Source organism: Orycteropus afer, unplaced genomic scaffold (genome assembly GCF_000298275.1).
Source record: "Orycteropus afer afer isolate SDZICR_OR568_19922 unplaced genomic scaffold, OryAfe1.0 scaffold00502, whole genome shotgun sequence".
Lineage (NCBI taxonomy): Eukaryota > Metazoa > Chordata > Mammalia > Tubulidentata > Orycteropodidae > Orycteropus > Orycteropus afer.
In genome coordinates this window covers 1433932-1451537 of record NW_006922089.1, presented here as the reverse complement: position 1 = coordinate 1451537, position 17606 = coordinate 1433932, and the positions used below count along the sequence as shown (strand labels likewise).

Below are 17606 nucleotides of genomic sequence, written 5' to 3'. Positions count from 1 at the left end.
CCCTCCCATGGCACTCTCCCCTTCTTGGCTAGGCTCGACGGTTGTAGTGACCACACAGAACTCCCAGACAACATTCAAAATTAGGGAGTTTATTAGGGAAGTAACAGGTTAAAATTCAGGATTAGGAACATTCAGGATATAGTACTTCAATCAGGACAGCCGCTTTTCAGATGTGCCCGCAGGCAGACCTCTCTCTGGCACCTGGCCCAGCCTGCCTTGCTCATGCAAGTGTTACAGACCCGTTTAGCTCCCACAGATGTCTGGGGACACCCATCTGTGCCAAGAATCCTGTCCAAAGGCGCTCAGCACTCTCACTCTGGGACAGCAAGCCTAGTTCCGTCAACAAGTACCCAGAGGCACCCCCCTCTACCTGGCAGCCTCCTGCCCGAAGGCACTCAGCTTTCTTGCTCCTTGGGTCTGCACACCGACTGTAACCATCTCACGCCATGCACCAGAAAGCCCACTGTCCATCTCACTGTGGTCTCCTGGTTCTGATGCTGCTATTTCTGTCTTTCCTTATCATTATCTTGCACCATCTCCAATCTAATTGTGCTCTCTTTCTGTCTCCTGGGTCTAAGAGGTTCTCAGCACAGGGACCCCAGGTCCAAAGGATACACTCTGCTCATGTGTCGTCTTCTGATGGCTGTGAGGTACCCCCTTTCTGCCTCTGAGATAGCTCATTTTAAGCCTATGAGGTGGCAGACCTGTCTAGTGCCTTCATTAGAGTTCCACATGGGTGTCATTCACCTTATTTGCATTATTAGCAAATATTATTATTATTAGCAAAGCTGCCCGATCCCTTTGCTGGGCCACAGACACCTTATTTGCATAATCTCACCCAATCTTTGTTGGAGTTATAAGACCATGGTTAAAAAACAAAAAACTGACTGCCATCAAGTTGATTCCAACTCATAGCAACCCCCATTGGATTCCCAAGGCTGTAAATCTTTACGGAAGCAGACTGCCCCTATCTTCCTTCCATGGAACGGCTGGTGGGTTTGAACCGCTGACCTTCTGGTTAGCAGCCAAATGCCTTATCCACTATGCCACCAGAGCTCCTTAAGATCACAGTTAGAAACCAACCACCAAACCAAACTCACTGCCATCAGGTCGGATCCGACTCATAGCGACCCCTCCTTGGGATTCCGAGGCAGTTTCACTACAGAAGTAGATGGCCCAGTCTTCCTTCTGAGGAGTGGCTGGTGGGTTTGAACTGCCAGCCTTCTGGAAAAGGCCATGTAAAAATGATCCATTGCACTATATGGGCATTAACAGAATCTGAAGTCATGGGAAAACCAACTTATCGGGGCCCCTGGAGGGCCCATTCAGCATGGCAGGGCCACCGCAGCCACCTATGCTCCATCCTCCTCGGGTTGGCAGGGACAAGGCCTGTATATACTTGGGGCCATGGCTTGCCCCTGCATGCTTGCATGATGGGTAGGTAGAATTAAGCCAAGGTGACCTTCACAACAGGTGTTCTGGTGGCACAGTGGTTAAAATATTCCACTACTAACCAAAAGGTTGGTGGTTTGAACCTACCAGCCACTCTATGAGAGAAGGCTCAGGTAGTCTGCTTCTGCAAAGATTAACAACCTCAGAGACCCAGTGGGACAGTTCCACTCTGCCCTCTACGGTCGATAGGAGTTGCAATCCACTCAGTGGCAGTGGGTTTGGTTTTGGTTGTGGCCTTTACAGTGGAATACTTTCTTACCTACCTTGTTCACAGACCCCTCTGTCCCTAAAACAGACCAAAGCAGTGCTGCCGGGTCCCCTCCAACTCACGGAGCCCCCCGTGTGTCCAGGTAGAACTGTGCCCACAGGCTTTCCAGTGTCTGATTGTCTTGGAAGTAGATCACCAGATGTTTCTCTCGAGGCACCTGTATGGGTGGGTTTGAATCTCAGCCTTTCGGTTAGTAGTTGACCCTTAACCATGTGCGTTATAAGTGCCCTTTCCTTGTCTCTGCTGTCTTGCCATTGTTGTTTCGGGAACTCTTCATTGGTTCTCTGGCCTTGCAGTACTTCACTTCTTCCTCTGTTCAGCTGCCTCCTGAACAGCTCCCCATAAGGGCTCACCGTCAGCATACCGAGAGTGGGCTATCCGTCTCCTCCACCCAGACCGTCCCACTGCCATTCCCTGCCACCTTCCCCACTCCGTGCAGAGTCTGACCCTTCTACCAGGGCCCTGGGCCCAAAACCTCGACTTCCCATCTGACCCTCCATCTTCCTCATGCTCTGTATCCAGGTGGGAACAAGTCACCCTTTAAATCTTCCTCTGCTGGGGACTCCGTTTCTCTGGTTTCCTCCCACCAGCTCACTCTGCCTTCTGCTTCGCTCGCCCTCATCGACCATGCTGGCTGATACCAGATTTCTTCCCCAGAGACCATCTTCCCTTGCTCACTGCCCACTCTCCCCACCGCTCACAAGGAGGGTTGCCCTGTGCCCCTAGAGCCCAGCTCCTGAGAGGCTGTGGCAGCACTGGACAGGGAGCTCCCCTTCCCTTCGAGCAGCTCTGTGTATTTTTATTTTTAATTGATTGGGCTCCTAGATAGTATGTTAAGGAGCACTCATGGTGCAATGGTTAATTACTCCACTACTAACCAAGTGGTCGGAGGTTCAAACCCGCCAGTGTCTCTGCGGGAGAAGAGCCCTGGAGACCTGCTCTTGTAAAGATTACAGCCTGGGAAACTCTGTTGTCCGGTGCTGTTGAGTCGGTGCCGACTCACGGTGACCCCGTGCGCAGCAGAACGAAACCCTGCCTGGTCCTGCGCCAGCCTCACAATCCTGGCTGTGCCTGAGCCCATCGTTGCAGCCACTGTGTCTGTCCACCTCGTTGAGGGTCTGCCCCTTTTTCACTGACCCTTCGCTTTACCAAGCATGATGGGCCTTCAGGGAGCGGTCCCTTTTGACAACATGAGCAAAGCAGGTGAGATGAAGCCTGGCCATTCTCGCTTCCATGGACCATTCCAGCTGCACTTCTCCCTTCTTCTGGCAGCCAAGGGACTTGCAGCATTCTTCACCAACACCACAAGTCAAAGGCATCAACTCTTTGGTCTTCCTTATTCATTGTCCAGCTTTCACATGCATATGAGGCGATTGAAAATACCCTGGCTTGGGTCAGGCGCACATCAGTCTTCAAAGTGGTATCTTTGCTTCTTAACGCTTTGAAGAGGTCTTTTGCAGCAGATTTTCCCAGTGCGGTACGATGTCTGATTTCTTGGCTGCTGCTTCCGTGGGTGTTTACTGTGGATGCACGTAGGATGAAATCCTTGACAACTGCTGTGTTTTCTCCAGTTCTGCTCTGTCCCGTAGGGTCACTAAGAGTTGGAATCCACTGGGCAGCAACAACAATAACAACCAGTGTTTTCATTACAGAAAATTGACTTGGAGCCCATGAACCTGATGGACTGTATTTGGTTGTGACTCAGGGGTGTTCGGCTTGCCCCTGCCCCTGTTTGCTGTGCCCTTTGCTAGGCCTGGTTGAGTTCAGGCTCTTCGGTGTCCTCAGAGACCAGGCTCTGAGTCCCACCAAGACCACCCCAGTTGGGTAGTGCTGGGCATGTGAGTTCCCATCTCTGAGCCTGTCATGGGCGAGGGGTGAGCTCTCTGAGTTTCCCTTTGCCAGGTCCACTGCTCTGAACATGAGCGTGAGGGGAGAGACAGCCCTGCCCCCACTGGGACGCTCATGTGTTCTCAGGCCCTCTCAGAGACATTTTCTCTTGTATTTCAACCACCAGCTGGCCTCCAGTCTCTTGGCCCATGATGGATCAGAAGTTGTATTTCAGGAGAAATTGGCAAAGCAGAAGTACCTGCTAAGGGAGAAGATAATAAAGTAAAAAGTTTTTAAGGTACAGCCATTGGCCTCTCCCTGTTTAGAGCAAAGAAGAGTGAAGAAAATCAAAGATGCAAAGAAGCAGTTGGTCCAAAGGCCTAATGGACCACACAGCCTCAGCCACCAAGACCCTGAGACCAGAAGAACAGGATGGTGTCTGGCTACCACTGCAGACCACTCAGAAAGGGATCATAGTAGGAAGTCCTGCATAGAGTGAGGGTAAAATGTGCAACAAAACTCAAAATCAAAAAAGACCAGTCTTGCTGGTCTGATAGCAATTGATGTAACCCCTGAGTCTGTGGCCCTGAAACACCCTTCAGTCCTGGAACTAAATTCACCCCCACGGCTCAACTTTCAGCCACAGATAGAACTATAAGGTGAACAGTGACACCAAGGAGGGATGCACTCCTTAGAACAATCAGTCGTACAATATAAAAGGGGCAGCGTTTGCCCAGGGAGAAAGCTCAGAAGGCGGAAGGGATAGGAAAGAAGGACAAAGGGGAATGGAAAACATGGGGACGTGGGAAGAGAGCTGTTCCATGCTGGGGATTGCAGCCAGTGTCAGAAAACACAGTGTGTATGAACTGATGAACGGACAACTGATTTGCTCTGCAAACTGATTCACATCACCACAAAAATGTTAAAAGACAAGATGTTGTAGACCTGACGGAGCACCTGGGGGCATTTGAGGGAAGAAGATCCTTGCCTTGTAATTTGCAGGGTTCCTTGCAGTCCTACTCATCAAGTTCAGAAGACAGAGAGATGTTCACCTGTGTTTTATTCACTATGCAAAAGCATCCAATTGTGTGGATCATTTCAACACATTATGGATGACATTATAAAGAATGGGAATTCCAGAGCACTTGTACTCACAAGAAACCTGTACATAGACCAAGAAGCAGTCATCTGAACAGAATGAGAGGTTACTGCATGGTTTAAAACCAGGAAGGGTGTGTGGCAGGGTTGTGTCCTTCACTGTACTTAATTCAAACTGTATGCTGAGTAGATATTCCAAGAAGCTAGACTTTATGAAGAAGAACACAGTATCAGGATTGGGGGAAGATTCATTAACAACCTGAGATATGCAGATAGCACAACCTTGTTTGCTGAAAGTGAAGATGACTTGAAGCACTACTGATGAAGATCAAAGACTGCAGCCCTCAGTATGGATTACACCTCAACACCAAGAAAACAGAAATCCTTGCAACTCTACCAGTAAGCAGATCACGATGAATGGAGAAAATATTGAAGTTGTCAAGGATTTCATTTTACTTGGATCCACAATTAACACCCATAGAAGCAGCAGTCAAGAAATCAGATGACGTATTGCTCTTGGCTGATCTGCTGCAAAAGATTTCTTTCAAGTGTTGAAGAACAAAGATGTACTTTGAAGACTAAGGTACACCTGACACCAAGCCATGGTATTTTCAATCACCTGTGGTGGTGTGGTGCCTAAGGCACTTGACTGCTAACCAGAAGACTGGTGGTTCAAACCTACCAGCCACTCCTTGGAAGGAAGACTGGACAATCTACTTCGATAGAGATGAGATACCACCTCAGAAACCCAAGGAGGGGGTCGCTATGAGTCGGGACTGACTCGACAGCAGTGAGTTTGGTTTGGTTTTGGGTCATATGCATGTGAAGGCTGGACAGTGAATAAAGAAGACCAAAGAAGAATTGATGCACTTGAACTGTGTTGGCAGAGAATGTTGACTATACCGTGGACTACGAGAAGAACAAGCAAATCTGTCCTGGAAGAAGTACAGCCAGAATGCTCCTTAGAAACAAGAATGGCTAGACTTATCTGTCATACTTTGGTCCTGTTGTCAGCAGGGACCAACCCCTGGAGAAGGATACCGTGCTTGGTAAAGTAGAGCGCCAGTGCAAAAGAGGAAGACCCTCGATGAGATGGATTGACACAGTAGCTGCATTTGTGGGCTCAAGCATTGGAATGATTATGAGGGTGGTGCGGAACTGGGCCGTGTTGCGTTCTGTTGTACGTACGGTGGCTGTGAGGCGGCGCTGACTTGACAGCACCTAACAACAACATTCAGCCCTTAACATAGTACCTGGCGAACAGGCAATGTCTAAAAAGAAAAAAAACAGATTTTAAACATTGATTTAGGAAAAAAAAAACCAATGGCATCAAGTCAGCTCCTATTGACAGTGACCCCCATTGGGTTTCTGAGGCTGTAAATCTTTTCGGAAGATTAACAGTCAGATGCCTTAGGCACTGCGCCATCAGAGCTTCTTAAACATGTATTAAACCCAACCCAACCACACTCGTTGCCATCAAGCTGACTCTGACTCACAGCGAGCCCCATCGGGTTTCCGAGGCAGTAAATCCTTTCAGAAGTCGATTGGCCCAGTCTTCCTTCCACAGAGTGGCTGGTGGGTTTGAACTGCCAACTTTCTGGTTAGCAGTCCAATGCCCTAGGCGCTACGCCATCAGAGCTCCTTAAACATTTATTAGTAAGCTTCAGATACCACCACAATTACTCTTTGTGCCGTGATAAATAAGTTGGCTTTGTTGTATAAATGATGTATTCCCATTTTAAGAGAAATTCGAAAATTCTGTTTCTCTAAAGAATTTGTAAACCAGCGGCCCCCGGATCAGCTCTGACTCACAGCACCCCCAGGTGTGTCCACAGAGCTGTGGTCCTCAGGGTTCTCAGTGACTTGATTTTTCAGGAGATCATCAGGCCTTTCTTCTGAGGTGCCTCTGAGAGGACTGAACTCTCCACTGTTACGTTAGCAGGCAAGCACATTAACCATGTGTCCCAGCCGCGGTGCCTTTGCGGTCATAGGGGCCTGTGGCCCGCTTCTCCCAAGCCGGAACACCATTCCATCTCCAGCCTCCCCCCAGCTGACCAGTACTTTGTCAGGGCTGGAAGGGAGGGTGCAGATCCCCTGGGATCCCTGCACTAATTGTTGTCCTGACCTGTGGGAGATCCTTGGAAACCTCGCCGGCTTCCAGGAACTGGAGTCGGACCCCAGAATGGGGCCCAGGGGCAGCACTGGTGAGCACCTTGCAGGAGGGCTGGTCCGCTGCCTGCCGCTTGGCTGAGCCTCAGGCTAGGGGGGTACTGGCAGAAGAAAGGAGCGGGGTGTGATTTGGGGGCCCGAGCATTTGGAGAGGCCGACTTTTCTAGAGAGCCCAGGGGGGCCCCGGGTCTGTTCCAGATCCAAGACCCCTGATGTGCTCATGCTTGTCTCTGGAGTGCCAGTACTTTTTTAAAATTTTGATTGTGATTTGGGTGGGTGAGTTGAGAGAGCAAATTCATTTTCCACACAGCAGTTCATACACGTTTTGTTTCATGATGTTGATTTCCGTTCCCCACAATGTAACAGCTCTCTTACAGTTCCTCCCTGCGTTACCTGGAATGCCAGTGCTTTTTAACTGAAAGGCAGGTGACACACGTGATTGGACGACCATGTGCCAGATTCCTCCTGTGCGCTCTCTCAGCCTTCGTTTATCTGCTCGTTTTTAACCGTGTCCTTTTGACAGATGAGGAAGCTGAAACTTAGGGACATTGAGAACAGGCCACAGAGCCGGGATTGAAGCCCAGTCGGCTGGCAGTGAGCCCCCGTCAGCTAGGCGTCTGAGGAAGGCGGCAGCGCCAGGCCTCTGAGTTGGGAAAGGTTGGGTGCAGCTAAGGAGGTTGGTGGCTTTGCTCTCCTTCTGGGCAGCCGGCCTCAGCGGACGGCCATGCAAGTTATGTTCCTGCTATTAGCCTGCGTTTCCCACCCCCCGGCACGCTGTCCCCCCCTGGCCTTGACTTGGTGTCCTTCTCTGCCCTGCAGATCCCAGAGATCATCCATTTCTGCTGTGACTTTCTCATGTCCTGGGTGGACGAGGAAAATATTCTTGACGTGTACCGGCTGGCAGAGCTGTTCGACTTGAGCCGCCTGACCGAGCAGCTGGACACCTACATCCTCAAGAACTTTGTGGCCTTCTCACGGACTGACAAGTACCGCCAGCTCCCCCTGGAGAAGGTCTACTCCCTCCTCAGCAGCAACCGCCTGGAGGTGTCCTGTGAGAGCCAGGTCTATGAGGGCGCCTTGCTCTACCACTACCCGCCGGAGCAGGTGCAGGCTGACCAGATCTCGCTGCAGGAGCCCCCCAAGCTCCTGGAGACCGTGCGCTTCCCACTGATGGAACCTGAAGTCCTGCAGCGGCTCCACGACAAGCTGGATCCGAGCCCGCTGCGAGACACGGTGGCCAACGCCCTCATGTACCACCGGAACGAGAGCCTGCAACCCAGCCTGCAGGGCCCACAGACGGAGCTGCGGTCGGACGTCCAGTGCGTCGTGGGCTTTGGGGGCATTCACTCCACGCCCTCCACGGTGCTGAGCGACCAGGCCAAGTACCTGAACCCCCTGCTGGGAGAGTGGAAGCACTTCACCGCCTCTCTGGCACCCCGCATGTCCAACCAGGGCATCGCGGTGCTGAACAACTTTGTGTATTTGATTGGCGGGGACAACAACGTGCAAGGGTTTCGTGCCGAGTCCCGGTGCTGGAGGTAGGAGAGACGCTTGGTCTCTGGGAGTCGTAGCCTGAGAGGGTGGAGGTTACTGGGGCTTGGTCAGTGTGTGGCTTCACAAGGCAGGGCACATCCAAGGCCGCCGTGCGGAAAGCTGGGGTTCTCCCATTTGCATCTTCAGCTGCTGGTGCATCTTGTCAGGCACATCTGTCCTGTCGGCCCAGGTTGACTCAAAGGACAGACAGCAGTGAGCCAAGAGCGAGAGCCGCCTGCAGTGCTTTTCCCTCCCTTCGCCGCTCCACTGCTGGGGCTTGCACCCTCGGTCCTGTGGGCCGGCATTGGGACATGAGTGAGCGCTGTGTTCTCAGGCAGGTGGGAGCCTGAGGCCTGGGGAGCCCATGGCAGGAGGGACAGCTGGGCCTCGGAAAGGGGGACCCAGGAGCTGGAGAGCAGCTGGACCAGCCACCCTCTTCCCCGGCCTCCTTCCCCAGCTGTTACGCCTGTCCTGACTTCCCTTTGCCTGTCTGCTTCGATCTTAACACAGCCCATGGGGAGGGCAGCAGTACCCAGCCTGAGATGCAGGGAAGGCTGCTGAGCACTGGCGTGCTCCTGCGGGTCCGCCTGTCATCGGCCGAGCCCTGGGCTCTCCTGCAGGTCCCCCACCCTACAGTCAGCTGAGCCCCATGAATGGCTCTCCTGTAGGTCCCCTGCCCTGTGCTCAGATGAGCCCTGTGGCTCTCCTGCGGGTCCCCCCCCCCTGCCGTCGGCTGAGCCACATGGTTCTCCTGAGGGTCCCCTGCCCTGTGGTCAGCTGCATGCTACGCATGAGGTCCCTGGAGGAGATCATTTGCCTAGAGAGGGACTGCAGGGCCTGGGGACACCTTGTGTTAAATCTGTGGGGCTGCAGTCCCACAGTCCGTCCCCTGGGGCTGGCCCACCACACGTCCTTGCCTGCCGTCAGATTCCCAGGGCCTCTCCTCCATCCTGCACATGGGCAGGCTCCCCCCCGGCCAGCCAGCTGCAGGTCAGCACACAGCAGCACTGGCTGCCTTCTGGCGGCCGGGAACTAGGTGCCGACTGAGTTCCCGTTCGTTTGTCCACCCCCAGGGCCCAGCCCCATCACAGGGAATCAAGGGTAGTGACCCTGGCTGAAGAGAAACAGAATGCCAGTCTTGGGCCAGTCTTCGTCCTGGCTCTGGGGCGCAGGCCTGTTGTTAAACTGACGCTGCAAACCAAGCAAACATTGGGTTAAACACCAGGAAGAGAATTTTCAGAAAGGAGGGAGTGACTCACTTCGTTTTCCCCTTACCAAATGCTGTTCGCTGGCCTAGCTCTACCCGTTCCAGATTCCCCTCTAGCCAAACCTCACAGCTGCTGTTTCAGGGGCCCAGTGTCCCAGCTGCCAAGCCAGGCCAGCACTTGCTGCAGAGAGCAGCCCCCAGGGCTTGGGGCGGGACCTCTCACTGGGTGCTCTGGTCCCTGGCCCCCAGCTCAGTCCTCAAGGCTCTCCTCCAGGGGTGTTCCTCAGGTGCCATCGAGGGACTGCCCACCCTGTAGGCTGTCTGCCGGTTCTATGCTGTCTCCTCAGCTTTACTCTGGTCTAAATGTCTCTTGTGAACATGGCTACACGTGAAGTCTAGATAATGCTGACACTTTATAAAAAATTGCTGCCATCACGTTGATTCTGACTCATGGTGATCCTCATTGGGTTTCAAAGGCTGGGAATCTTTACAGAAGGAGACTGCCGCGTCTTTCTTCAGCACAGCGTCTGGTAGATTTGAACCACTGACCTTGTGGTTAGCAGCGTTAACCACTATACCACCGGAGTTCCTTATGCTGCTAACAGCCCTGACCCTTCACTGCAGCCCTGTCCTCCGCTCAGGAGGTTGGATCAGAATGGCAGGCACTCCAGAGCAGACGCACCACTGGCCTCCCAGAGGGTGCACTGGGGCGCCAGGTCGGCCTGCACGGTGTCGGGGACCTGCCATGTGGGGGACTGCCTGGCAAGGTGGCGGGTGGGCCACAGCTTTGCCAACCCATCACCCTGGTATCTGTCATCTCCCCAGAACAAGAGGTTTGTTAACCTCTGTGTGCACCCTCCACGTGCACCCTCCGCGTGCGCTCCACGTTTCCGGATGAGCCTCTCATTTTGAGCACCCTGTTTGACTCTGTCCCCTCCAGTCCCTTATTTCACCAGCCTCTGAACCTCTAGTCTTTCAAAATACAGGGTAGCAAAATTTTGCGGTGATTTAGGGTTTGCTTTGTGAGGTGTTGGAGATGTACCAGGTTACATTTTAAAGCATTGGCACAGGAACTGTGTAGAAAAAGCTGCCCACCTTGGAGCAAGTTGAGTTATCTTGCTTTGACTGTCTTACTTTGACAACGCTTGTGTTACCTGAATACTGATGGGGGCACGCCTTGCCTAGTAGGAGCTAGTTCCAGGTTGCCATGCCCTGTTGTTAGGTGACGTCGAGTCATCAACTCTTAGCGACCCCATGCACAGCAGAATGAAACACTGCTCAGGCTCCACGATCCTTGCTATACCTGAGCCCATCACCAAGTCACTGTGTCAATCCATCTTGTTAAGGGCCATCCCCTCTTTCGTCGACCCTCCACCTCGCCAAGCATGACATTCTTCTCCAGGGAATGGTCCCTTCTGACAACATGACCAAAGTAGGTGAGACGAGTCTGGCCATTCTCACTTCCAAGGAGCATTCCAGCTGTACTTCTTCCAGGACAGATTTGTTAGTTCTTTTAGCAGTCCACAGTACTTACAGCATTCTTCGCCAGCACCACAACTCAAAAGCATCCGTGCCCTGACCCTAGTTAAAATAACTTGGGGTTTTTTTTGAAGCATTTCCGTGCCAGTTTGTTTTATTATCATTACTAATTTTGTAATGTGGTTTGGATGAATGTTTGCAGAGTACGTTGGTTTCCCATTAACAGTTCACACACATTTTGTTTCATGGCATTGATTGCCATTGCCACCATGTAACAGCTCTCCTCCCACTCCCTCCCTGTGTTTCCTTGTATCCTTCTTTCCTGTCCCTTCCTGCCTTCTGAGCTTCCTCCCTGGGCAGCTGCTTCCTGTTTGCTCTTTTACGTTTATTTATTCAAAGAAGGGCACACCTTTCTGGTGTCATTGTTCACCTCATAGGCCTGTGTGTGGTTTGGCTGAAAGTTGAGCCATGGGAGTGAGTTCAGTTCTGGGCCTGAAAGGTAACTAAGGGCCATAGTCTCAGGGTTCCACCAGTCTCTGTCAGACCAGTCAGCCTGGCCTTTATTATTATTATTATTATTATTATGTTGAGGTTTATTCTATAGTTCACTCCCACTCCATACGGGATCTCCTCTTGTGATCTCTTTCAGAGTGGTTGGCAATAGTAGCCAAGTACCAGGTAACTCCTCTGGTCTAAGAGTCATAGAGGTGAGGTGCCCGTGGTCCAGTAGTCCCTTCGACTAATTGTTCCCATGATGATTTTTTGAAGTCCGTTTTAAAAATGAATTTTTTTAATTGGACTGTGAAAACATTAATAACCCAAATCCACTGCTGTGGAGTTGATTCTGACTCACAGCGCCCCTAGAGGACAGAGTGGAACTGCCCCAGGGGGTCTCCAAGACTGTCAATCTTCACAGAATCAAAGCAGTCTGTGGAGTCGATTCTACTCACAGCGCCCCTAGAGGACAGAGTGGGACTGCATCGCAGGGTCTCCAAGGCTGTCAGTCTTTACAGAACTAACTGCCCCATCTTTCTCCTGTAAATAAAACATTGATAGTCATGAAAATTCTTAAGTCGTGGGAGTACAGAAGAAAAGTGTTGTTGTTGTTAAGTGCCATGAGGTTGACTCCAGCTCATAGCGGCCCCGTGTCCAACAGAACGAAACACTACCCACTCCTGCGCCAGCCTCCCAGTCCTGGCTGTACCCGAGCCCATCGCTGCAGCCACTGCGTCAGTCCATCTCGTTGAGGGCTTTCCCCTTTCTCGCTGACCCTCCACTTTACCAAGCATGACATCCTTCTCCAGAGAATGGTCCCTCCTGACAACATGACCAAACTAGGTCAGACGAAGTCTGGCCATTCTCACTTCCAAGAAGCACTCTGGCTGTACTTCTTCCAAAACAAATTTGTTCATTCTTCCAGCAGTCTGTGGTACAGTCTGTATTTTTCACCAGCACCGCAATTGGAAAGCATCAACTCTTCTTCGGTCTTCCTCATTCATTGTCCAGCTCTCACATGCATACGAGGCGACTGAAAATACTATGGCTTGGGTCAGGTGCACCTTAGCTTCAAAGTGACATCTTTGCTCATAAGCACATTAAAAAAGGTTCTTTGCAGGAGATTTGCCCCATATAATACATCTGATTTTTTGACTGCTGCTTATATGGGCGTTGATGTTGGATCCAAGTAAAATGAAACCCTTGATAGCTTCAGTCTTTTCTCCATTTATTGTGATGCTGCTTATTGGTCCAGTTGTGAGGATTTTTGTCTTCTTTATGTTGAGGTGTAATCCACACTGAAGGCTATAGTCTTTGATCTTCATCAGTAAGTGCTTCAAGTTGTCCTCACCTTTCAGCAAGCAAGGTGTGTTGTCTGCATATCACAGGTTGTTAATAAGTCTTCCTCTAATCCTGATGCCACATTTTCTTCATATAATCCAGCTTCTCCGATTATTTGCTCAGCATATAGATTGAATAAGTGTGGTGAAAGGATACAACCTTGTCATACATGCCTCCTGGTCTATGAGTACAATTAAGTGTTCTGCAATTCCCATTCTTCACAATGTCATCCATTATTTGTTATGATCTACATAGTCAAATGTCATTGCATAGTCAAGAAAACACAAGTAAACATCTTTCTTATGTTCTTTGTTTTCAGCAAAGGTTCACGTGACATCTGCAGTACCCTTGGTCCCACAGCCTCTTCTGAATCTGGCTTGCATTTCTGGCCGTTGCCTGTTGATGTACTGCTGCTACCGTTTTTGAATTATTTTCAGCCAAGTTTTACTTGCATGTGATATTAATGGTGGTTTTCAGTACTTCCCACATTGTGTTGGTCTATCTTTCTGTAAAGGTGAAGCCTGAGAAGCCCTGTGGGGTGGCTCTGCATTGTCATACGGGTCTCTGGGGGTCAGAGTCCACTCTACTACAGACTACAGCATATGGAGGTCTGCGTCTGTCCGTGAATCTGAATGCAAACGTCCCAGGGACCTCAGCCTAGGGACTGGCAGCAGAAGGAAGGAGGGGTCCTTTGGTGGCCCCCGTCTCACTCCAGTGGAAGGACTGGTGCTTCCTTGCGCTGGACATAAGGTGGGGAGAAAAGATACATGCACGAGCCTCAGCACGTAGCAGCGGGGCCAGCCTGGCGGTTGACCAGGACCTCGGCGCATGCTGTGCCTTGTCCCAGGCGCCCCAGCACTGGGTATCAGATGCCACCTTCTAGAGACTTTTCCTGGCATCCTGGGAGAACCCTGTCCCCCCCACACACACACACACATGCACGTACATAGGTCTCTCTTTCCTTGCATTCTTGATACTTTCTCGTCATGGTCATTGTCATATTGAACACCAGCTTGTTCCATGTTGCAGTGGAAAGCCTTGTGTCTGAGTCTCCCTCTGGGTTGCCAGCGCCAAGCCCACGGCAGTCAAGAGAGGGCACACAGTGGCTGAATGGACTGTTGCTGGTTCCCCACTCACTCACTGGTGCCACGGCCCACCCTGAACCAGATGGTGAGGGTCTGAGGTCCAGGGATGCAGAAGTGAAATCCAGTCCTTTTTAGGAACACCCCCTAAGTTAGCATTTCCTCTTTACAACCCCTCACAATAGCTCTCCTACGCAGGTAGCATGGCTCCCAGGTGGGCAGCACCCAGCTCCCTGGGTGGGTGGCACAGGTCCTGGGCAGGCGGCATACCACTCCCCGGGCGGGTGGCTCAGCTCCTGGGCAGACGCGGAAGCTGATAGAATGACGAGAAATTGAATTGGTGCCTGGGCACACCTAGCCGGAAAGGACAGGGCAAGGATTCCCACAGGCTGGTGACCCGAAGCTGTGTCCTGTCTCGTGTTGGCCCTGTTCGTGGGGAACAGCATGGCATCATAATAGTGCTTTGGGGCAAAGCGTGAAACTGGTCCCAGCCAGCAGACGACCTGTTGTTGTTGTTGTTATGTGCCGTCGAGTCAAACCCGACTCATAGCGACCCCTCCTTGGGTTTCCGAGGCAGTATCACTACGGAAGTAGGATTGCCCAACCTTCCTTCCGAGGAGTGGCTGGTGGGTTTGAACCGCCAGCCGTCTGGTTAGCAAGCATCTTAGCCACTATGCTACCAGAGTTCCCAGCAGACGACCTAGGGCAGAGGAAACCAAGCCCCTCTCTTCTAAGCTGTGGAGGTTAGACTTGATCTCGTTGGAGTCACTCTTACTGGAAGGAGACCGATCTCCCCACAGGCTGTTGAGCAAGGAGGCTTCAGAGGATAGCATGGGATTGGGGCTCACCAACCTGGGCCCCTCAGAGCTGTAGCACAGCCGCCTGTGTGCACCCAGGGCTGGACCTGGAGGGTGGGGAGTCAATTGACCGTGAGAGGCCCTGGGACTGCACAGGGGGTGGGGCTTGCTGGGGCTGTGAGGTGAACAGTGGGAGCGGACTTGACCATGAGGTCCTCATGTCCCGGCTGGGACATGGGGATGGGATGTGTGAACAGGGGCGTCATCATATATGGACTTGGCCATTGAGGTGGGATGGGTGGACTGGACGTGGAGGGCCTGGTGAGGAGGTTCTGACTGGGCATCCCAGTGACTGATGGGGCAGCGGGACTAAGGCCGCAGCACTAGAACGGGGCCTCCTGGGATACAGTCTGCAGGCCCGCCCCCAGCTAGCTGTGAGGAGACAGACGGTGGGGTAGATGGCACCAACCCTAAGAGGAGGAGCCTGGTTGAGGGGAGAGCAGGTTCCATTTGGGACAGGTACGCATCCAGGTAGAGAGGCTCTGGCAGGTGTGGGAAGGTCAGAGGCCAGAGGAAAGGCTGGTGAGGTGGGTGGCCCAGGGTGAGGTTGGTAGAGTTGGGGCAGGTGGGTGGAGCTGGGGGAAGTAGGTGGCCCTGGGGGAATGGGTGGCTTGGGGTGAGGTGGATGGCCCTGGGTAGAACTGGGAGAGGTGGGTGGCCTGGGGGCAGGTGGGTGGAGCTGGGCAAAGTAGGTGGCCCTGTAGGAGGAGGATGGTGCTAGGGGAGGTGGGGTGACACCCAGTGAGGTGAGTGGCACAGGGAGCGGCGGGAGGTGGGTGGAGCTGGGCGAGGTGGGTGGCCCCCAGGGGCAGCTGGGTGCGGTGGGTGGCCCTGGGGTGGCTGAGACCCTGGGCTGGAGTGCAGAGCTCTCTGAAGGCAGAAGAGCAAGCTGCTGGGAAGCAGGAGGCACAGCCTGAGGGCCAGGAGGAGTAGGGCCGAGCAGCCTGGGTCTGCTCAGTGGGCTCAGCAGCGATGGGCAGGGTGGGAAGGAGGCCCAGGGACTGGACCTGGTCCGGAGATGGTGGTGAGAAGGCAGGGCTGTGGCTTAGGTGGAGCTGCATCTCCAGGAGAGGCTCAGGGGTCAGGACTTAGGGGGGCCACGCAGCGGCCCTGGTGTGGGGCCTGGACTCAGGTGGGCAGGCTGTCAGTAGTGCAGGCCTGCCACAGCCCAGGCTGCTCTTGCCCTAGAACTCCTGGAATCTGTGGGCCACAGTCCAGCTTGGCAGCAGCCCTCCCCCAGAACAGGACCCGGGAAGGGGGGTCGTGGTCCACTGGAGAGCGTGGAGCCTGGCCATACCTGAGCAGCACCGCACGGGGGATAGGCAGATGGAGGGGACACAGAGGAGTTGGTGAGGCTGCCGGGTGGCTGGGCAGAGACTCAGCTGAGTTGACACTTAGAGGGGGCTGGGGACACCGACGGACCCTGTACAGGGTCCTGGGCGTGTGACAGAATGTTGGGGGAAGCTGGAGGCCATAAGTGGGGATCCTTCCTGAAGGAAGGCGGGGCCTCGGGACTGTGAGTCGAGGCAGTTGAGACTGAAGTGGCTCCGGATACAGCTGCAGGGTGACACCCCGCTGCCTGAGCTCAGACCACGCCTTCCTTGAAGGACGGTGCACAGAAGCCACACGTGTGCTCAGGTGGGGAGGAGGCCTGTGGCACGGCAATGTGTTGTGTGTGCGTTGGTGAGTGGGGGAAGCGAGCCAGAGCAGGAGGGGTGGGGCCAGCAGGTGCCCTTCTCACCTGGCCAGTGATACGCTGTTCTCATGTCCCCCACAAAAGGTATGACCCACGGCACAACCGCTGGTTCCAGATCCAGCCCCTGCAGCAGGAGCACGCCGACCTGTGTGTGTGTGTCGTGGGCAAGTATATCTACGCCGTGGCGGGCCGCGACTACCACAACGACCTCAATGCCGTGGAGCGCTACGATCCCGCCACCAACTCCTGGGCCTATGTGGCCCCACTCAAGAGGGAGGTAAGGGAGCCCCTCCAAAAGAGGCCACTTTGCTTCCCTGGCGGGCAGCGAGGGTGAGGCCCAGGTATCAAGGCCAGTGACTATCCCAGGCCAGGGAACAGGCCCAGGGAGCAGACCCTGCATGGAGGCATTGCTAGGGAAGTCTCTGGGGCTCAGAGGAGCCATCTGGGAAGAGGGCTTGTCTAGTTGTCCTGACCCTGTTCGCCAGAATGTCACTCTCTCAGGACTCGCGTGTCATGAGACCTTGGGCCCAATAAACTGCTTTAACCTTGGGGTTCAAAGGCAGACCCAGCCCTTTCCTTGTCTGTCCTTCAGCTGAGATGAGCTGGGATGAGTCCAAGAGCGTGAAATCAAAGGTCGTTGGTGGAGATGAGGCCTCGGGAGCTTGCATCACAGGCCTGCCCCTGCTCTGTCCTCAGACCTCTGTCATCAGGCCTCTCCACCAGAGGCCCCCATGAGGGCTGGGGCCCCCGCCCAGGAGCCTTCCAGAAGCCAGACATGCTTTAAATAAATAAATAAAATAAAGGGCATCTTACATAATACCTTGGTTTACTCCAGTTTGAACATGCTCGATACTATGTTCATTGGGCAGAGGTGGTGCTCCAGGGAGGTGATAACTCTTTCATCTTGTGGCTTCGGAGTACTCAGACCCTAGCCAAGAAACAAGCATGGGAGAAATAATTAGCCCAAGGGCCTAGTGGACAATGTGGTCCTCAGTCTATGTGATCGTGAGACCAGAAGCACTAGGTGGTGCCCAGCTACCACTGTCAACCACTCAGAGCGGGATCAGTGCAGGAACAGTGCAGGAGGTCCTGGATAGAGTGG

At 53.2% G+C, this 17606-nt stretch overlaps 1 protein-coding gene across 1 annotated transcript in view; it reads left to right on the top strand.

Annotated features, from left to right (window-relative positions):
• Nucleotides 1-17606, top strand: part of KLHL22 (kelch like family member 22) — a 64546-nt gene that overhangs the window by 18421 nt on the left and 28519 nt on the right. Inside the window, exons 3-4 of the mRNA XM_007955437.2 lie at nucleotides 7634-8352; nucleotides 16589-16781. Coding sequence (XP_007953628.1) covers nucleotides 7634-8352; nucleotides 16589-16781 — 912 coding nt within the window. The remainder of the gene's footprint in view (nucleotides 1-7633; nucleotides 8353-16588; nucleotides 16782-17606) is intronic.